General features: G+C 40.9%; 2 protein-coding genes across 2 annotated transcripts in view; one reads left to right on the forward strand and one right to left on the reverse strand.

Moving 5' to 3' along the window:
- NMT2 (N-myristoyltransferase 2) overlaps positions 1 to 14,733 on the forward strand; it is a 31,474-nt gene extending 16,741 nt beyond the window's left edge. Inside the window, exons 4-12 of the mRNA XM_064704215.1 lie at positions 1,119 to 1,237; positions 1,334 to 1,425; positions 1,532 to 1,648; positions 2,203 to 2,373; positions 3,539 to 3,647; positions 7,088 to 7,258; positions 9,424 to 9,591; positions 13,738 to 13,875; positions 14,074 to 14,733. Of these exons, the coding sequence (XP_064560285.1) occupies positions 1,119 to 1,237; positions 1,334 to 1,425; positions 1,532 to 1,648; positions 2,203 to 2,373; positions 3,539 to 3,647; positions 7,088 to 7,258; positions 9,424 to 9,591; positions 13,738 to 13,875; positions 14,074 to 14,094 (1,106 nt within the window). The 3' untranslated portion in view covers positions 14,095 to 14,733. The remainder of the gene's footprint in view (positions 1 to 1,118; positions 1,238 to 1,333; positions 1,426 to 1,531; positions 1,649 to 2,202; positions 2,374 to 3,538; positions 3,648 to 7,087; positions 7,259 to 9,423; positions 9,592 to 13,737; positions 13,876 to 14,073) is intronic.
- A 3,713-nt stretch (positions 14,734 to 18,446) lies between these two features.
- Positions 18,447 to 21,328, reverse strand: RPP38 (ribonuclease P/MRP subunit p38). Its single transcript, XM_064704216.1, has 2 exons — positions 21,218 to 21,328; positions 18,447 to 19,489 (listed from the first exon to the last, which is right to left on the reverse strand). Exon 2 carries the CDS (start codon positions 19,456 to 19,458, stop codon positions 18,610 to 18,612), a length of 849 nt encoding a protein of 282 aa, XP_064560286.1. The 5' UTR covers positions 19,459 to 19,489; positions 21,218 to 21,328; the 3' UTR covers positions 18,447 to 18,609.
- Between the last annotated feature and the right edge of the window lie 773 nt (positions 21,329 to 22,101).

The raw sequence follows: 22,101 nt of genomic DNA on the forward strand, positions 1-22,101 counted from the left end.
AATCAGGAGGTCCAAAGCCTGACAGTGAAATCTGACTTAAAGGACAATGCTGCAGGAAAGGTACTGAGATGCTAGACTGAGTCCAGGGGGGACAACAAACCTGGTGAAGGGTCTGATGGGGAGTGGCTGAGGGAGCTGGGGTTGTTTAGCCTGGAGAAAAGGAGGCTTAGGGAAGACCTTATCACTCTACAACTCCCTGAAATGAGGTTGTGGCCAGGTGGGGGTCAGCCTCTTCTCACAGCTAACAAGTGCTAGGACAAGGGGAAACTACCTCAAGGGGAGCTGTGCCAGGGGAGATTTAGATGGGATGTTAGGAAAAATCTGGTCACTGAAGGATGGCTGAGAATTGGAAGAGGCTCCCTTGGGAAGTAGTGGGGTTGCCATCCCTGGAGGTATTGAAAAGATATGTAAATATGATGGCTAGGAACATGGTTTAGTGGTGGGCTTGGCAGTGTAAGGTTAGTGATTGGACTGATCTTACAGGTCTTTTCCAATTTGTATGATTTCGTAGGTGCTGGTCCTTAGAAGAGGAACAGCTGCAGCTTATTAGTGTATGCTGGGGACTGGTGCTGTAAAGTAAGGGAGGAGAAGAAAGCATGCCTTCAAGTAGGATTTTAGGAATACATTTCACATGCCAACAGTATCTCTGAAATGCCCTCAGTTTGCTATGTCACTGCTCCTCAGTAATCCTGTTGAGTTCAGGTCTGTTCAAGTCAGCAGTAAACAGGATCTGAGCCACAGCTTGTTATCTGTGAGTACATGTTCTCATGATGAGGCTGTGGAGCTCAAGGCTGGCTAAATGCTGTGCATGTGCTGATAAGTTGTTGTCACTTGTGTTATGAAATGCAGGGTATCAGTTGAGATGGAGTGGTTCTGTGCATATCTGTAAATATTATGATGAGACAGTCATTAATCTGAAAGTGGTCTATGAGAATGAGAAGTAGTGTAAACTAATAATACTAATTTTTTCAGCATTTTTAAAAAGCTTCTTGTTCCATTTACATAATTATGAGGAAATACATGATGTGAATTAAATGTAGTTACAGAGCTATCAGGAAAGCTAGCAATGTAACAGTTTTTTGGTTTGTTTTTTTTTTTTCCTCTTTCTTCCTCAAAAGATGAAGTCATAACTTCACATGGTGCAATTGAACCAGATAAGGACAATGTCCGCCTAGAGCCATATTCTTTGCCACAAGGTTTTATGTGGGACACATTGGATCTTAGCAATGCTGAAGTTGTAAGTAGAACAATTTTTATATGTATCTAAAATAATTCAAGTTTTTTCTGATTGATATGTGGATAAGTCTTTGGATTTTTTTGTGTATGTTTTCAGCTGAAGGAGTTATACACACTATTAAATGAGAATTACGTAGAAGATGATGATAATATGTTTAGGTTTGATTATTCACCTGAATTTCTTCTGTGGTGAGTAGCAAGTTCCACATTCTGTTCTGGCTGGAGTGCAGTGAAGGGTGTTTTTATTACATCTTCTTAGGCAGTAATTTGTAATTATTTCTGTCATCAATTCTAGGGCATTGCGTCCTCCGGGCTGGTTACCGCAGTGGCACTGCGGGGTTAGAGTGTCTTCAAACAAAAAGCTGGTAGGATTCATAAGTGCCATCCCTGCAAATATTCGTATTTATGACAGGTAAAATGCACCAGTTCTTTTGTATTTGTTAAAGAATAATGCCACAAAACAAACCTTAAACTGGCATCCATTGCTATAGAAAACTTAAAAAGAGAGAACAAGGTGAAGAGCACTAATGTTTAGTTAAGGAATTTTCTTAGTGATGGATGACACAGATAATGCCATACAATTCTCTGACCCTGCTGAAAAGCATTTCTGGTTGATCAGCTGGGCTTCTTGGCCAAGTCTTCATACACTGACAAACATAAAGCATTGTGACTTCACATAGCATTGCTTGGGTGCTATACTGCATCTTAAAGTAAAGCAATCAGTTAAGTCTTGATAGAGCTCTGGTAAAGGAGTATTGCAAACCTCTTGGAGATAGCTTGCATATTGCAATTTGTCATTGCAGTCATATAGGCACAGATTAGTGTTCATTGCAGATGTACTTTGTCACAGGCAAGTTTATTTTACTTCAAATTCTTCTGTCACAGTATGGAAAACTGTAATTATAAAAATGGAAACATGCAGTGTGTAACTCTCTTTAATTTTTCCACTACTTTATGTCTTTTTAGTGTGAAGAAAATGGTAGAAATCAATTTTCTGTGTGTCCATAAGAAACTGAGGTCTAAACGGGTGGCACCTGTATTGATTCGGGAAATAACCAGAAGAGTAAACTTGGAAGGAATTTTTCAGGCTGTTTACACTGCTGGGGTTGTACTTCCCAAACCTGTGGCTACTTGCAGGTAACCTAGGTGATGTTCTTAATATTATTGGCTCCTATAGCAGTCATTTTTAAGAACATTTAATGCAATTGTCTAAAAAGAGTAAAAGCATAAAATTCAAAGCTATTAAATGTTGTGGCCTTGACTAACCTGAAGGCCTGAGTCTTTGTTATGTTGTTTTTTTTTGGTGTTGGGGTTTTTTATCCCCCCTTCCCTCCCAGTGCCTTGGATAAAACAGCTTCTTGGACTAAAATTTAATTTGCGGTTTGTTTAGCATACTTTAAATAGACTAACAGATGTTTCTGCTGACCTTCTGGTGGCAGCCATGCTAGCAATGACAACATTGTATACCTGTGTTTTTCAAGCGGCCTGTGTCTTTACTGGGACACTTCCCTGTTAACCTGGTTGCTTGCCAGACATGGCAGAGCATTTCTGGTAATTGTATGATTTGCTTTTTTGAAATACTTTCATCATTCCTGGACAAAGGAGGACTTTATTAGCACTTGATAAGTACAGGAACACTACCATGTGGGAGGAGTTACAGTCAAATATAATTTCAATTGCTTGGAATGGATTTTATTTCTACTTGGAAAAGTTCAGTTCCTGCACTTTTAGTCCAGCTGTTTAGACTTCTGGAGGACAGAGTTCCTTTTGATTTGAAATTGTTTTGTACCTGTCAACACCAAAGATCCCTGTATGTTTCTGTAAGGAATGATTGGGGGGGGAATAAAAGCTTTGCTGTGTTAGAATAACCAGAGATGCTCTGTTGCACAATGACCTCCCAGGAAAGGGAAAGCTCCTTCAAAAAAAAAGCTCAGACATGAGCAGAGGGTGCAGTCTGCACAAGAAAATAAATGTTGCTATGTATATATGGTGAGTTTTTCAGGGCTGTCACAAATGCTAAAATGTTTAGGCCTATGCTTATTCATTCTGTATCAAAAAGCATTTGCTTAGATTGAAAATACTGTGATAGCAGGCTTGTTTTAAAACCTATTACTTGGATATAGCTTTTCCTTAATTTTTAAATTTTTTTTGTTAATCAGCCTTCTTATAAGATGTAGTACAGGCTTGCTTAGAAACAAATTTGGAGTGTTGAAAAGGAGGAAGCAAGAAAGCAGGGCAATGGATGCAAATGACACTGACACTTAAAGTACTATTTAAATTTGTGACTTGGTTGTATTTCCAGGTATTGGCATCGATCACTAAATCCCAGAAAATTAGTGGAAGTGAAATTTTCTCATTTGAGTAGAAACATGACTCTACAAAGAACAATGAAGCTCTACAGACTTCCTGATGTAAGCAGTATGACTTCTAGAGAATCCCCACAGTTATTGTGAGGCCCAAAATAACCTTCCATCTGTCTCTGACAGCACAGGCTTTTCTGTGTAAAGGCAGTGCATGCAGGACATTAAAAAATAATCTCTGGTTGATGAAAAGGACCTTAAGGGCTATACTAAACAGAAGAGACTATTGCTGTAAAACTGGATCTCTATGGAGAAAATACAAATTTTAACCTAAAATCCTTAAACAAAGGGAAAAAAAAAAAACAACAGAAAGCTTGGCTTCACAAACATGTGGGATTGAGTTGAAGATGCATAAGACTATTCTTGGTATGTTTAATCTGATAAGAGATTACTGGAACAGAAAATCAACAGTTTATGTCATAACATTTTCAGAGAAGTCCATCAGCAACTTGGCTGATACAATTGTATTGTTGATTCCACTCTAATTCACATTTTTTTCTGTACTGTCAGAGAGTTGTTTTGCATTGAGCAGGCTCAGTGAAAGCCACTTCAGAATGTTGTGCACTGTTAGTTTGCATGGTCTAGTAAAAACCAAGTATTCTGGCATAGGTTAGTAAAATATTTTTTTTTCTTGTATTTTCAGCTAATAGTTAAGCTTGCAAAAAGGCTTGGGGTGCATTTCCATGACAGGGCAAGTCACTGTAAATGCTATGTACTGTTAAAAAATCTCATTGCTGTAATTAATAGCATGTAGAATTTAGTCTGAGCTTTATGGCTAGAAACAATTTATTTGCTTGTAAAAGCAACCTTTTTTGAAGAGATTGCAGAGTATCCCTTACCTGTACCTTATCATAAACCTCTCTTTATTTAAACAAAACCTCTCTTTTAGTTAAAAGCAATACCTTTTTTCCTCACTCACAGTATTTATAATGATTGATCTGGTTTTGGAGAATTGTGTCTGTTGCTATATTTGAGTTGATGCTGCAGATATGTGAGCAGCAGGCTGAGCAGCCCTTGGAATAAAGCACGTGCCATGCCCTGATCCGTGCTCCTGCTGCTGTGGGAGAGCCTCGTTTCCTGCTCCGCCTGCTGCCACCTGCGCTGCACACGCAGCTTCTCCCTTGTGTGCAGGGCTGCGCTTATAACCTAATTAATTGCGTTTTAATCTTGGGCACCTAAATATAGCTTCCATCAAATCTTGAAGGTATTTTTAACAGTCTGAAGAGTGCAATATACAATTTCAAGTGTAGGTTTTGGTGGCAGCTCTAGTAACATTGCTTATGGAAACTGAGGAAGTGATTAAAACATAAGGATCTTACTTGTAGTACCAAAGGTGTAACTACAGAGAATCATAGAGAAATAGCAGTTGTATCCTGATCATTTTCCTTTGTCATAAAATCAAGTTTCAATAGAGAAGTGAATTATGGAAAGTAACTAATGCATCATTGTATCATTATCTCATCCATAAAATATAGCTAAGGCAAACATGCACATAGAAGTGCAAATAGAAGATAGGTGTTCTCAAAATCAGCTTTTAAAACTAAGTGATGTAGGAGTTCATGCATCTCAGAATTTGTTATTTTTAGGTTGGATTTGGGAGCTTCTCAGTGGAAAATAAAGATTTAATCTTTGTTCTGATGTTTTCTCTTTAGATCTTGGGCTTTGGGCTTATTTGGAGGCCTTTTTTTTTTCCTGAGAAGGGGATTAAGTGATGTTGAGGGTTTTTCTCCTCAGTTTCAGGCAGTTATAAACACTACTGTCAAACAAATTTATCCTTTCAGTTCATGCTGCCCTGTCCCTCAGCACCAAACACTTTCTTGCATTTTAACCTCTTTTCTTAATGTCCTTGGAATATCATTGCCACTAGGAGCTCATCTCCCTTTAAGAGAATTAATCATTCCTAATCACTTGAACAGCCTGAATTAAAAATGTTTTCAGGTGTAATAAATACTGTAATTAATAAATATCACCCTCCCTAAAGGCTGTGCATGTACCTATAGATACAAAAAATAAAAGTGTTTCTTTCCTAAGTGCTTAAACTCTTGAGCAAGGAGTTTTCTGGAAGAAGTAAAATTTGTCAGTATTTAGAGTCAGGACAGGAGTATTTTTGTCTCTTTTGTCTTTTCCTGACCAGCTGAGATCCTGATGCTGGATAGTCACATGATTACGTGCCCAGAGAAACAAATTTTAGCGCAGTTCTGTACACTTCCCCTCACCTCTGGGATTGCAAATAGTCACTTACTGGTGGTGATTCTGAGCATTACTGGGGGGAAAAAGATCTTCCACCCCAGCTGCTTTTCCTCCATCCTTCCTGTATGTCAAGTGTACACCCTTCTGGAATGAGGGCATTTAAAAATACAGATGTGTTGTTGTGGAGTCAAAATATAGTCCCAGGCTGCCTGGAAAAGCAGGAAGACTGAAATGTAATACACAGGCTAGAGCTGGGGCAAAATGTGCCTTGATTTCTCATCTGACTGCTGACTCCCAGAGTGCAGGAATAAACATCTCCCCCAGAGTAATGCCTTTTGGGCAAAGCATAATCAGCTACACTCATTGCAGGCTTCCAGTAATCAAGTCTCTACCTGGCCACTCTTGCCATCAACTTTGCTGTGATTAATGTGGTACGTGCCCAAGTGTGTGGCTCAGACAGATGAGGCAGCATAAATCAGCACTGAAGAGAGCAAGCATTAGCCTCCCCAAAAAGAATTACCAAGGAAGGCTGGCAAAAGATGGGAGGAAAACTTTAATCACTTATGCATGTTTAAACAATAATTGCATAATACTAGAAAGTAATTCCTTCCTTTTCTAATGTTTAAAGTCAGAAAAATATTTGTTAAAATAGGTTTTTAGTTTCAGGCAGCTGTAAGTTATGAGAAGCTTTCTTGTTGCCAGAATAGCAATTGCGCCTGTATAGAAGGTTGTTAGCAAGGAAGTTTACAAGTGCTAAAAATAGGTAGAATCTTTTTTGTTAAATAATTTATAGTTAAACCTTATCAGCTGACATTGATATTTTATATCAATATAGCATATTTTAAAATATAGCATATTTTAACTGTAATTTCCAAAAGTTTGAATTACATGTGTTCTTGTCTTGAGATAACTTCTGATATGCAAGTTTCTTTGCTTTGTTTCAGTGTCTGGGCCCCGCGTAGTTTAGAAAAAGATAAGAAATAGATTGACCTGAAAAAAAAAATACAAACTGCACAAAGTGTAGGCAGTTGGTGATGGTGTCTCTGGAGAAATGAAGCTGTTTCAATAATGAAATTAAAAGATTGAAGTGGCCCAGACTGGCCCAATAATTAGAAGAGAGGGAATTCTGATTGAAAGCCGTTTGTGAAATAGCATAATGAATTAGGTGGCTGGGATAAAGTAGGCTAATAATGAATGCATTATAGCAAGTGGAGTGACTCTGCAACCTACTTTCAGCCTTTGCTGTGTGTGCAGTTTTCCTTTTAACATCCTAACATTTATTTTTCTTTTTTTTCACTAAGGCCACAAAGACTTCAGGTTTGAGACCAATGGAACAAAAAGATACTAAAGCAGTACAAGAATTAATCAATACTTACTTGAAACAGTTTAATCTCGCTCCTGTGATGGATGAAGAAGAGGTGGCCCACTGGTTCCTGCCTCGGGATCATATTATTGACACTTATGTGGTAGAGGTAAAATATGCACTAACATATATTAATGTGAGTGTCCCTCAGTAGTTCAGAGCACTCTGCACTCAGTGTGCCAGACAGTATATCAGCATCAAGTTTTTGAAATGCAGGCAATATTAAATATGTGTGTAATAGGTAGAATTTGATACCATGAGTACAAGCTTTGTTCTTTGTATTACATTCTCTTAATAAGAAAATGTTTGCCTGTGATAAACTGCAGTGCTCCTATAATAGAATATCTTAAAGAAGAATTCTGAAATATCAAAACATCACTATCTTGACAAGAACCCTGCATATTTGAAGATCAGCTTTTCCACCTGCATTTCTTGATTATTTTTTACAGAGGTATGACATGATACTAAGCAGTGGTCTTCAAACCTCCTTTTCTAGAAAAAAGGAAAAAATATGCCATGACTGAGATAAGGATTTGGTTTGGATTGGCTGTCATTCTCCCAGGTGTACACGTTTCTGCCATACACCATTACAAAATTCTGTTTTAAAAAAACTAATTTTAGAGGCACCTACCTGCTGGGGGCATTATGTTTTTTGATGGTTTGCTTTTTTTCACACACTGGTAAGGTGTGTTTTTTTCCAGTAAAAGAACATGTATACGTATGTGTATGAATTAGTGTATATATAAATATATATATATACACATACATACACATATACCACCCCCACCCTCCAGAGAGTTGGTCATAATGCTTCTCTCAAAATTAGGAGTGCAGGAATAGGAGTGCATTTGAATTGGAAATTACCCAGACATGTTTAGAATAGGTGCACTAAAGCTAGTGGAAAGATACACCCTCCTCTTTGAGTCCATACAAAATCAGTTGTGTACAGCATATTTAGACAGTGTATTACTTTGCTTAAAGTGATAATGTTATTTTAAAATGATCAGGACTAACATCCCTAAACATTCTCCTCAGAAAAGCCCTAGGTTGTGAAGCTCAGTGTTCCCACACTGTAACCTGAATTTGTGCAGGAGCCTCAGCTGAATTAGGGAACCTAGAGCTGCTGGAGATGAGTGGTCCTGCTCATCAGTTTTTATTGTCCAGATTTAGCTTTCTGCTTTGCAGTGGGTCTAGCGCTCCCTGGACTTTTCCAGGGTCTAATTTAGAGTCCCACCTTCTTTCTCCACTCCCTCTTCTCCCTGCCCTCTGCCCTGCTCCCTGAGTTGGTTTTTGGCTTGCTTTGTGAGTTGAAGCCTACAGGAGAGCTCACAAGCACCAGGATTAGCATGAATGTGACATTAACTAAACAGCACAGTCTTCACTTACTTGTTTTGTGCTGTTGTTTGGACCAGTTTTTTACTATACAAAATGTACATTTGTTAGTGCTTAAAATCCTTTTAAGACCTGTGTGACCTGGAGAAGCTCCTGTCAGACTTTTAAGTCATCTTTGTAATGTGCAGATCTAAGACCTTAAAATACTCTGTATAATTTATGAATTAATATTTTTGTCATCCTTACTGAATTTAGTGAGTGACTCAATGACTTTTCTGTTCCTTGTAGTTAGTATTACTCTACTACAGAATCTGTACCTGCTCTAAGACAAAAGCTTTTTTGCATGTGGTATGTTCAATTGTTTTACATTTTACTGTAGAAGTACTATTAATTTAAGGAGCCATCTGAGGTCCTTCATTAAACTCTAATTAGTGGTTACTAGTCATTCAAAAGTAAAGCAAACAAGCAATAAGAAGTATTTGTGTGTCTCCTTTACCTTATTTTCTTGGAGATACTCTGGGGAGTTTTTATTAATATCTTTTGTATACCAGCACAGTATATTTTTTCTCTGTTTTTAGAAAGATGAGAAGAATATTCTTTGATGTGAATGTCATCAGGTTTTTAAAATATCCATAATATTTTAAGAATATTTCATTAAAAATGAGTTCAGTCAGAAAAAAACTTTGATACTTTCAGTGGAAGTGTGCTTTGTTAGCTTTGCCCATAGAAAACTACTGCTTTGACAATTGTTTGTCAGAATGTTAGTGGTGTAATAGACTAGAAAAATCTAAATGTTTGTTTCCTCTTAGCTCAGACTAGCTGCTATGCCATAGTACTTACAGTACACAAACCTTGCTGCATTTATTGCTCTCTGTAGAACTGTCACATCAGCCTAATCAGTAACTGATTACTTATTGACTTTTTTGTTTTGGTTTTTTATAGGGTTCAAATGGTATTTTAACAGACTTCCTCAGTTTCTACACATTACCTTCAACAGTGATGCATCATCCTGTTCATAAAAGCCTCAAAGCTGCCTATTCTTTTTACAATATTCATACAGAGACTCCCCTGTTGGACTTAATGAATGATGCACTCATTATAGCTAAATTGGTAAGTTGTAGGTTGGTTTTTTCTGCTTCATTCACAAAAGTATTCCTAGGAATACTGGCAAGGTAAGAACTGGAGTACTTTATCCATGCCAGTGCATTTACAGCACAGAGTGCAGTTGATGAGACATATACAATATATATATCAAAATATAAAGCAGTTTGCTTGTTTTCCTTTTTACTCTGAGTGATGCTGGGGAATGACAAATGCATAAAGTATTTTCATTAGCTTGAACTGTGGATACACCCAAGAGCACACTGATGGCCATAGTCACCAAGTATCAGAGGAATGAAAAGTATCACTAAAATAATTTCCCTTGGAGATGAATTAATAAGCACTATCAAAAACATTTTGCTTTTTTAGATTATTTTTTGTTCCTAAAAAATTTAGAAATTTATTTATGTGAGCTTTATCATGTTACCATTGCTCCAGTAAAGCTCTGTAGATGATGTCATGGTGTAGCTTTTAAGCATACCCTTAGGTATGGAGTTATACTGATAGATGTTTGGTTGAATGGAAGGGAAAAGACTATAAATTAAGTTCTTAAACAGAAGAATTTTGAGAGTTTAGTACTGTCTAATGAAAAGCTATCTCTCAGCTCTTAGTGACTGTGGTTTCATGGAAGTGCAGTGCATGCCACCACTCTGAATTTGCACAGACCTGTTTGTCCTGGGTGCTTTAAAGCACTGCACAGGCTTCCTTTGGTCCATAGCACCCACTGTGCCACCATTCCCAGCAGGCTGCAGGCACAGGAATGTTCTCTGCTCCTCCTTCCTGCCCTGCTGGTGCTGTTAGAGCCTCCTGGGGAGTGCCCTGGCAGGCCATGCTCCAAGCTGCCTGCACCTGCCACAGAGGTTCCTGTGCTGGTTCTGGATGAAGCCAGTGATGGTCTGCAGAGGCTGTATCTGTTCAGACTTCAGGCTTCATCACAGCAGCCACAGAATCTTCAGCCTGTCTGTCCCAGCCATGTTCATGCAGCACTGCAGCTGAGCTGCCATCTGTGATGGGAACTGCTTGCTGAGGCTTGTTAACCTAGAAGCAGTTCAGTAACTGTTTGTCAGGGAAAACCCCTGGATAGTTATTGGAAATATGGTTATTCAGGCTCCAGAATGATCCAAAAGGAAGTTCAGATACAGACTTTGAGAAGCCAGTATAATTTTCAGGAGTGGCTAAAAATACTGGTAATTATTCTTAAAAGTCAAGGTCGGAAAAGTGTTAGTCTGGGTTAGAAGTGTGGCACAGGGAGCTGTGTGTATGGCCATCCTCTAGGCTGTGTGTCTGGCCATCCTCTAGGCTGTGTGTCTGGCCATCCTCTAGGCTGTGTGTCTGGCCATCCTCTAGGCTGTGTGTCTGGCCATTCTCTAGGCTGTGTGTCTGGCCATTCTCTAGGCTGTGTCTGGCCATTCTCTAGGCTGTGTGTCTGGCCATCCTCTAGGCTGTGTCTGGCCATTCTCTAGGCCATGGTGGGACAGGTGAGGGGGCAGTTCCATGGTCTGACCCCAAGGCTTTGCACCTTCCCCTGCATACATTTCTCTCTCAATGACACATGCAGCTCTTTCCTTTTGAGCAGATCATCCTATATCCCTTTGCAATACTGGGATTTAGACACCTGTGGATTTCTTAAGTACCTGCTGTGCCTGTAATGCATCATTAGATGCCTAATTATAGTTGCAGATCTGGCAGTTGAGTTTTCCATGAGGACAGCTAAGGCAACAGAGATGATAATGCATCCTATTGTTTACAAACACAGTGAGTCTGGCCGGGATGGAGTTAACTTTGTTCCTTGCAGCCCATATGGTGCTGCACTTTGTCACTGAAGCAGGGCTGATCACACACCAGTGTTTTCGTTGTTGCTGAGCAGTGCTTGCACAGCCTCAAGGCTTTCTCTGTCCCCTGAAGTGAGGAGGCTGAGGGTGGACAAGAAGTTGGGAGGGGACGTGGACATGCGTGTCACAGGACAGGTGACCCCAGCTGACCAAAGAGATGTTCCACTCTGCTCCACAATCAAGGCTGAAGGAAAGGAGGAGGAAGGGAGGATGCTTCCAGCATTAGCATTTATGTTCCCTAACAATCATTATGCATGCTGAGATCTTGCTTCCCAGGAAGTGCTTTGACATCTGTCTGGCAGTGGGAAGTAGTGAATATATTCTGCTTTTTGCTTCCCTTGTGCCTTCAGCTTTTGCCTTCTCTGTTAAACTGTCATTATTTCAATTCACAAGACATCTTACCTTCCTTCTATTTTCTCCCCACCCTGTGGGAGAGCAGTAAAGCAAAGGCTGTGTGGGTGTTTGGCTCATGTCTGGGGACAGTCTCCACCACAGTCTCCTTTCTGTACTTTAACTCCAAATAATGGGTTTTGGAGATAAAAATTCAGTTCAGCAAATTGCTTTAAGGGTTTGCATGCCAGCTAATGTTTATTTTTATCTTCATATCACACTATATAAAATTTTTTTTAGAATTAGTTTTGCAGTTACCAAACTGACCTGACAAAACACCTGACCTTCAAAGTCAAACCCGAAATTTGGAGTTATTAACTTAGGTTCTATGCATTCTGCATGGAGAGAGAGAGAGATTTTGCTTTAGGATAACCCCTGTGAAACCCTGCATATTTTATTGTGGAAACTGACACAGAGTTTCTAGATTTAGAACATAGGGAAGAAATTCTCTTCTGAGTCAGGTTAAGTGATCTGTCAGCTGTGGAGAAAGTACCTTGAAATAGAAACCTTTTCATCCCTCTCAGAAGATCCTAACCTGAAACTAATCTGCTGATATTTAGATACTGAATTAAAACTGCATCTGTAGAGTTTTGTTCGAGTGTTTAATTGCAGACCTTAATGTGCTTCTATCTAGAGTGTGTCTCTATTCTCGCCCATGTCCCTTCCTGCCTTCTGAGACAGGCAGCCTTCTTGCTGTTACTGTTACTTACTTACTTGGAATATTTCAAAATTTACTTTCAATGCCAAATGTCAAATACTGTCACCTCATTTGTCTTATTTCTGTTTTTCACAGCACATTTAACTTAGCATGGTGTCATCTGCACACAATGATCTTTGTGTAAAGTAGCAGGAGGCTTTACTAAACTCACTGTCTGTGCTTTGTAACTTTCTTTTAAATAGTCCTGAGGAAGAACTTAAGTGCTCTTTTTCTTCAAACCCTTTTTTTCCTAATATGGGATGCTCATTTAAAAGAAAAAAAAAATCTCTTTTTTTTTTTTTTTTTTTACTGAGTAAAGAATGACCCATCTTATTGTGCTTAATGTGCTTAAGTAATTGAGCAATTTTGTTTTGTACCTTTTGTCTTAAAAGTGTGTCATGTCCTGCTGGTGCTGTACCTTTGTGCTGTTAAGACTCCAGGAGCTTGGGTCAGAGTCCCTTGTAGTAAATTGCAAATAAATGGACTTTATATCCACACCCCTGAGCAAATTCAGCTCTCCATATGTGGTGATTATTGCTGCAATGGCTTACCAGTCCTGGGCTTTAGGTTGCTTGCTAAGAGTTCCCAGTGAGGAGAAAGGATTTGAGTAAGCGTTGATGGAAGAAAAACTCTTGAGACTGATTTGGCTGCATGCCTCTTCTGAGACAAAAAATGTCTTTTTGTGGTGAATTTGGGAGGTTTATGAAAAGAGGAGTTGGTAGAGGGTGCACAAGTAAGGGAGGGAGAATCACATGAAAGATTTGAGTTCTAAAGAGAATGGCATTTCAGAAAAGGACTAAATCACAAAGGTATGTTTATCATTAACAGAATGATCAATTGCTGAAAAACACAGTAACTGTATTTATGCAGCTGCAACTGAAATAGGCCATATGTGTCAAAACACTGTATGTGACTGTAAAAAATGCATGTCTCTAAGGGTAAAATAATGGAAAATGCTTCAGGGACTCTTTAGACATTAGGCCCTGAAAATGGCTTTAAAATTTATACCCTTTTGGAGCTAATCTTCAAGCACAGTTGTGCATTATACTTTAGTTTTTATTGAGAAAATGTCATCTTGTGTGTACCTAATTAAAAGGCAAGATTTATTCCATTGTATTTTTTTCCTTTTAATTAGCCTAAGTCTCTTGGATACCGTATGCCACTCTGTAAAGTATCATTTGTGTGTCATTTGAAAATTTCAAAAGTAAAATTTTAAAAATGTTTTGCTGTTGCCAGAAAGGATTTGATGTGTTCAATGCACTAGACTTAATGGAAAACAAAACATTCCTGGAAAAGCTCAAGTTTGGAATTGGAGATGGAAATTTGCAGTATTACTTGTACAACTGGAGATGTCCAGGCATGGAATCTGAAAAGGTAAGGGAGCAAAATGAGTTCCTGAATTCCATTAGATGTAATGGTACATTAATTTACACTGGCCAACAATGGGCAGAAGTTTTAAAAATACTGTAATTGGCCCTGTTTGTGATCCATAATTGAGATGCAGAAGACTGCTGATGTTTAGGTTTACTGCCATACTTGAACTAAAATACCGTATTTTTCTTCTTCCTTTAGGTTGGTCTTGTATTACAATGAGAACGCTTATGTTTCTAGAACTCTTGAGGTCATCCTTTGAGTTAATTTGATCTCCATAACTCTTGAAATGGTCTTGTTCAAGAGGAGTAAAAGCACAACGTCAGTGATACTGAAATAGTCCATTAAATCTGATCAATGAAGACATCCACATGTGACCAAATTTATGCATTTTCAGATAGATGAGACGGTTCATGAAACTCTTCTATTGTCCATGAAAAGAATAAAAAGCACATTCATTTAAGTTTCAAAGCTTAGCTTGCACCTGGATGAGAAGAAGGTATTTTTTTCCACTCTGTAGAAAAGACTGTTTTGTATAAACTGAACTTCAGTGGTGGATTAGGGTACAAAAATATTTGCTATTATGTGGATGAACTGCTGCATTTCTATTTATTAAGTGGTGATGTATGTATGTCAGTGTAACAGAATGAAGGATACAAACTGGAGTATCTTTGCTTATTTACTTAACATGGATATCATCATTTGGGGGAAAATCATGAAGTATGATACCTTTGTAGCTCTATGAAAGTCCTGGATGTTTTTGTAACTGGAGCAGTATGACAGTGTACTGGTTTATCTAGTGCATTTGTTTATCCATAAGCAACGCTGCCAAATCAATAAAAAAATACAGATTTGTACTTTGATCTTCAATAGATCAGTGGATTGATTTAACAGTATCGCACTGTTCAGTGCAGGTGTTATCTATGTTGCCAGAATGATAATACATTACTGTACTTAATTTACAGTTGTGGCACAATACCTTAGTTTTTCCTCAGTAGAAGAACATCAGCCTGTGTGTAAAACTAAGAATTTTAGTAGTGCTATCAGGATATTTATAGTTTGAATGTTTTCAACGCTTCTGCGAAATTGCACATATTCCTTTGTCTACTCTGATTTCCTATGAAGTCTGTAATTCTAATGAAAAGTACCTTGTGTAAATATGTATTCATAAATTGTTCCTGGTAGTGTTTTTATCCTGACTTTGGAACAAGAAGTTTTGCTATATATGTGGCTGGTAAGCAGAAGAGAAATGCTCTGCCCTCAGTCCTTGGAAGTCTGTGTGCTGCACTTCCTGAAATGTAGAAGGGCTGATCTTTGTTGTTGGGTGGAGCTGTTTTAATTCCCTCATGAATGCTCGGCAATGGGAGTGGCTTCTGAAGCACTTTATATGCATTCCAGCATAGCGTCATAGCTAGAAAGGATAGCAGTTCTTTCAGCTCATGGATGCTGCAGAAGCGTGAGCACTGAGAAAATGTGTTAAGAAACTGTTCTAGCTGAAAGTGCCAAATTGTGGTATAGTGAAGCCTCTGTGCTGTGAGCATCTTTTGAATGTGACTTGAATGTCTCATGAAATGCAAATGTCTGACTTTCCTTTTAAACATGCCTGTAATTCTGACAGCAGATTTTGCTGAAAGTTTAATTCTGTACATGAAGATAAATTTGTCTGTTCTTCATAACTGTTAGCCCTACCCACTACCTTGTAGCAGTGGGGTTTTTCTTTCTTCCCGCTCCTTTTCCACTGTGTGAATGGTTTGTGGTTTGGTTTCTTTTTCTTGTTGAATTGTGGTGAGAGGATTCTGCCCTAGAAACAGTGATAAATACTTTCCCTTATGCATTATAGCTGATTAAAGCATTCGACCTCCTTCAAACAAAGGAAGGGACTGAACGTGGTTTGTTTGACCCCTGGCTGTGCACCAGCTCAGGACCTCATGAATTGAAAAGGACTTCACAGGAAATCTCACAGTGCAGTTGGGCTTTACATCTCTGGCCACTCTCAATACCTCCCTCCTAGTAGCAGTCAAAGCAGGTGGTGCAGAGACAGCTTGGACTCTGTGTGAGGCCTGAGCAGAATTAAGTGCCTGAAAATGTCATTGATGGTAGCGATACCTGAAGTTACAAGAAAGATTTAATCTTGACTCCATCAAAGATTTAAGTTTTTATCTCCTAGAAGACAAGGTGGTGCCTCCTTGGCACACATTTTCCTGGATCACTCTGGGATGAGGTTCACCAAGGAGCTCAGTGTGTTCCTCTTCAGCTCTAAAAGGCAGAGCCTCAGCAGTCCTCACTCAGGGCTGCCTGAGGTGAGCTGGGACAGCAGGGCATAGCTCTGTCCTCATAGCAAAGATACTTCCTTGCTGAGACAGCCCAGGTGATCACAGCCCAGGTGAAGGATATGTTAGGTTCTCTGCCTTTCTTCCCCTCAAAAAATTGTGGTGGAAGAAATGTTAGGCAGATGATTTCTTTTCTCCTCTGAAATCAGAGGGCAGATCCTCCCAAGTATTGTCCTTTGTATAACTGAGGCCATGATAGCACCAAGTATGTCCAGGTAGAAGACATACATGAACGTGGGTTTCCTGCAGCCTGGCTTCTGCCTGAATCTTCAGATTAGGGCACATGAAGGAAGGAGCATGGCCAGTCTTGTGCTCTCTTCTAGTAAAATAGTGCCATTTTCTTCTGAATTCAGGGGATGATCTTCTGTCTGGCTCCCTCTGCATGTTCACTAGGGGGCTGGAGGGCAGAGACATGCTCCTGTAGAAGCTGTTCAGCACTGTAGCTGAGAGAGAAAATTTATCAGCCAGAGCATGAGGGAAACAGGCATCTAAGCCTGAGTGTTTGGGCAGCTCTTGAAGAGTTCTCTTCATGGACTTGTGTGTGTTAAGCATGGCCTCTTCTGTCCTGCTGAGTGCTCTTCACTTGTAGTGTTTAGCTGAAGTATCACAGCATCAAGAGGACTTGAATCTTGAAGGTGTCCCAGCCTGCACCCACATAATAAGACTCCAGAGGTGAAAATTGTGGCAACTCACTTTGACTTCCTAGGCAGGTACTAAACAAAAGGTGAATATCTGTGTGATCTGTGTGGGGCCACTGTCAGGAGCTCAGTAGGAGAGACCCTTCTCTTGTTTCCAGGGTTGAACCTGTGTGCATTAGTCCTGCTATGAAGGTAAGACTCCCCAGAACCTAATAGGTGTTTGCAAAGGCTTGGCAAATGTAAAGCTTGCTCTACCACCTTTTGCACCTGGCTTTTTAAACATCTGTTATTTCTTTCCCAAAGTAACTTCCTATCTGCAGAGGGAAGCCAAATCCCTGAAGACAGAGATCGACCTGGGCAGGCAGTGAAGTGCTTGAAAGATGATTCCTGTGCTTATGTTCTTTATCAAAGCTAATCCTTATGCTCTGTCGAAATGCTTCAACTCTTACGCTATGGTTAGCCAGCCTGGGAATGAAACACACTAGTGCTAGCATGCCTTCAAGTTTTATGCACTCAGAAATCCAGAAAAAAGGACTTTTATCAAGGACTGTGAAGCAAGGCAAAGAAATCTCACCTCTTCTTGAACCCTCAGACATGGAAAAAATTGTAGCATTTAAATGCTGTGTTTAAACTTCAAGGAGCATCATGACTACACAATCACTGCTCATTGCTAGTGCCTGCTTTCATAGTTGGTATCATGAACTAAAGCAATCTCTAAATAAATTCAAAATACAGATGAGCTATTGGATGGCAGTGGAAGTTTGGATTAACAAATCTCTGAAAAATAATGTAAATTTTACCTTTTAAGGAACAACAAAAGTTACTCAGTTAAGGTATTTTATGTTTTCTTCTACAAGTAAATTCCTAGGCTGTTGATTGCCTGAATTGCAGTGCTATTTCCCTTCTTTCCTACCACCCAACGCCCTCATTAGAAAATTGTTCATAGTCCCCTGTAAAATTAAAGGAAACTCAGAAATTACATTTACAGTCTTGTAGCAGTTACAGTTCTCATCTACGTTACATAAAACAGTATATGGCTTATGTCAATTTCCTGGGAAATAATGTTAGATTTCATTTAGATTTCATGGAGTTTAGGTTTACATTTTCTCAGAGGATATGTGTTAATAGTTTGCATATGGAAGTATTTTTTTTTAATACCGCAGCAGTAGTAATTTGGATTTGTATTTGGAAATAGCTTTTCCTTCAGCATACCATGCACCAGGAATCAGGTGGAACCCAAGTCTGCATACATTTGTGACCAAAAACAAGTTGTTCAGCAAAACAAACTATAATAAGAGTTCAAAAGGGAAGTCTGCCTGTGCTATTTACTTGAACTCAGCTTTAAAAGACTTATACTGGCATGGACTTTTGTTTAAATAAACTTTCACTTTTGGTATTTATTTGTTTGAGTAATTATACTTAAATCTCTTTTGCTTAAAGCATGTTCATCTGTGTAAAAAGACAAAGTTCATTTAATGCTTTGTATTCATTCCAAAGAAGTATAAATTACGTCTTAAAATCACTTTGGCATGTTCATTACCGGCTTTAACTCTGATCTCCAGCTGCAAATGAAAATACTTACCCCCAGTAAAGACTAACACCCAAGTCTGAACAATATTTTTTTATTAAAGCAGAAAGTACCTCAGCCAAATGCAACATGAAGTTCACCCTGTATTCAAGACCTTTACACTGTAAAGCCTAAAAGAACTGTTAGAACTGTACTCCATCCTGCATTTAAAAATCTGTTTCATAGAAAGAACCAAACTCAGTTATGCTGAAAAAGCCTTTTTCTTTTTGCGAGGTGGTTTCTTTATCTTATTGGGATTTGGGACAAGTTTCTTGATTTTCAAAGGCTGCAAAATTACATGTGAAAGATCAGGCTGACTGCTTTCCGTATGCTTCCGCTTCTGACTTGTGAGCTTATCCCCCAGCACCTCTGCAAGCTCTTCGGGTTCCAGGCTTCCTGAGGAATCTGTGTCTGCATAAGCCATGGATTCTTCAGTTCTGTACTGAAACCACGGCACTTCCAAGGCCGGTATCTTTGGGATTATGGCTGCTATAGCCTCGGTGAAGGTGTCCGAGTGCTTTCTGAAGCCGAGCGCCAGGATGGAGGTCAGGCCGAGCAGGGGCGCGAGGGTCTCGCTGAGGCGCGGCACCTGCCCCGCCGGCGTGGCGCGGCTGGCGCTCAGCTCCACCAGGTGCGACGTCAGCATCGCGGGCTTGGCAGACTTGCACACCAGCAAGAGGAGAAGCTCGTTTTTTTCCAATGCTTTTGTAACTTCGTTAACTCCAATAGCAAGCTGTCTTCTGATACTTATGTCAGTCCATCCTGGTTTTTGTGGGTGGCTTTCTGCTTCCTCTTTAGGGAAATCATTGGTGCCGGCATCGCACTTTCTTTCCGTTTGTTTTTTTGTGAAGGAACGTTTTTTCTTTCTTGGACTCTCAATCTTTTTAAGTCCAATATGTTTAATCCTTTCTTCTAAGGTCTCCAGTATAAAATGCATATCTTCTCCATCGATGGTTTTCCATTGGAAAACAAAGGGGTTATCTAGACAGGTTTTTACAGTGGTTTTCTTTGCTTTCCGAAGTGTTGCCGTGCCTGGCTGAATTACAGACATCCTGAGGTGGCTGATTCTATGTTTTGTCACCCTAGGAAGAAAGAGCAAGATATTACTTCAAATACTGTACTGTCTGCTGTGGACATTGTTACCAGAAGCTTCTGGGAATGCAAAAGAGAAACATTGCATGTCAGTGATACTGGCATCTATCAACCTCATGGCACCAATCCTTCACACATCTTCCACAAGGCAGGTGTGGAGTTGGGTTTTTTTAATAAATAAAAAAAGCTGGACCCGACAGTATGGCAACAGCAGTGATAACAGATCCTTCTAAAGCTTAACAAAAGCAGCTGGAGGTATTACAGATGTAAAAAAAACACAAGTCTAACCAAGCAACAAACTATCCCCAGAATCACAGGTTGAAGGACCACTCCATTTTCAATGTTGCGCAGCTGCATTGCCCCCCCACCCCATGACATGGGAGGGGGAAAAAAAGGCAAAAAATCACAACATGAAACAAGTTCCTGAATTATTTAGGAATTTTATAAATCTGATTTTTTAATCTTCAGTCCATGCCTTTGTGTTTCCCTGTATTTGGGAGGTATGATAAAAACTTGCAGACTTTTTAACAATTTATGCTTTCAGAGAAGGCAATCCCCTACATGCCTCCAAAAGTTCAAGTGTCTTTTATGTCACCTGGACAATGCCTTCAGGGGTGAGAAAAACTGAACAGGAGGGGAGAAAGTGTAATTGTTCTTGCTCTGATTGATCTACTCCGGAGTAGCAGTGAAGGCATGAGGTCAAGCCTGATGGCAGTCCCTGCTAAATTGCAAAGCCCCCAATTTCAAAATACAAAAAAACCACCGGGGCACTCTTGAGTACTCTCAGAATAATCTATGAAATGCCCTGGGCCACCTCAGTGATGGTCCATCCAATCCAGTTATCTGCTTCCAACAGTGGAAACTGGAGAAACCAGCTGGGGAGGACAGGGCTGGCATTCCCCTAAGCTCCCAAGCACCCAGAATGGTTGCATCTGGGATGTAAGGATAAAGATGTGCCGACTTATGTGTCCTTCATGGAGCTATCAATTCATGCAGTTATCCCTTTTGCTTACCATCACAGTAGCAACAACCAAAAAGTGAACACAACTAAAAACTCGAAATGTCCACAAGAATTCTTACATGTGACTGAGAATGGAAGCTTGTATTTGTTTTTTTAAAAAATGAGCTCTAGGTTATCGCTTTTAAAAGCTTTCAATTAGGGATGCTCTGATGACCTTTGACAAGCAAAATCAGCAAGAGACACAAAAGAAGAAAACCATGGAACATGTTCACAGTTCAAAGACGACATTTTTCTTTTCAAAATGAGCGCTCCTGAGGAAAACAAGCGTGCAGGAGTAAGGAAACAGAGCAACGAGTGAACAAACGAACACGGCTCCTCCACCTCGCACCGCGGTCGCGACCCCCTCGCTTCCGGCGGAAGGGAGATCGCAGAGACGCCGCCCGCCCCGCCCGCTCCGCCAGGAACCTCGGCAGCGCTTCCGCCGTAGAGCGCTCCGAGGCTCCTCCAGCTCCCGGCAACAGCGAAACGCGGGCTAAGCACGGCCCCGCACAACGCCGGCCCCGTGTGCGGCGGGGGCTCCGCCGAGACCGCAGCACCCTCTCCCCGGACCGCAGCACCCTCTCCCCGGGCCGCCGCTCCTCAGCCGCCAAGCACTGCGGGCCGGCCCGGGCCCGGGGAGCGGAGCGGCCTCTGGCTGCCCGACCACGGGGCCCAGACCGCAGCTGCCCCGCGCCCGCTGGCGCAAAGCCGCCCTTACCTCAGCCTTCCCGCGCTCCAGGAACACGCCGCGGGACGCGGCCTCGTCCCGCTCCGCCCCCGGTCCCGCTCCGCCCCCGGTCCCGCTCCGCCCCCGGTCCCGCTCCGCCCCCGGCCGCGCCTGGGGAGTCTCTCCGCGGCGGGGCGGTGTCCGGAGCGGGCCGAGCAGGCGGAGCTGTGGCGGCTCTCGGCGGGCGGGCGGTGCTCGCGCTGCGCTCAAGGCCGCATGCCCAAGCGGCTGTAGCGTTAGTGCACGGCAGCCGTAATGCGCTGGTGCCCAAGGGCAGGCCCTTGGCGGGTCTCACCGTAGGCTCAGTACCGGCTCTCCCAGGGCTCGAGCGCTCCCGAAAACCGGCGTATAGGCGGTGGCAGACCTGCTTAGTCCCATGTCAGCTAATCCAGTCAGGGCCGGGTCGCCAGGTGCTTCATAAGAGCTTCACAGCCACAGGACAGTCCCTCGCTGCAGTGCAGTGCGCGCCGTGCCGTGCACGGACATTGTGTGCTGTGAACAAGGTGACAGGTGAGGACTGGTTCCATTCAGTGTTACCCGCAATTTGCCCTCAGCCTTTAACAGATCTTCACAAACGCGTTCATTTTCCACATTCACCGCAGTGCACAGCATGGTTAAGCACAGCTCTTTGGCCCTGAAAGAGCAGAGCTTCTTTGCTAGGGCACTGGTACTACAGAAATGTTTCAAGTTTTTATTTTAATCTCCTATTTACTTACATTTACTTGGATTGTTTCCTTGTTAATTCCTGATTTAATTTAACCTGGACTTGTTTCCCCTCAAATTACTTTTTTGGCATGGTTTTATGGAAGTTAGTGGGTTAAAAAATGCAGAAGTACCTACCATAGATCAAACTATGCTTAGGAAATTATGTACAT

The sequence above is a fragment of the Zonotrichia leucophrys genome, chromosome 2 (genome assembly GCF_028769735.1).
Source record: "Zonotrichia leucophrys gambelii isolate GWCS_2022_RI chromosome 2, RI_Zleu_2.0, whole genome shotgun sequence".
Taxonomy (NCBI): domain Eukaryota; kingdom Metazoa; phylum Chordata; class Aves; order Passeriformes; family Passerellidae; genus Zonotrichia; species Zonotrichia leucophrys.

Excerpts from the sequence above, each read along its gene's own strand:
- RPP38 (XM_064704216.1), bottom strand. The coding sequence starts at position 19,458 with ATGTCTGTAATTCAGCCAGGCACGGCAACACTTCGGAAAGCAAAGAAA.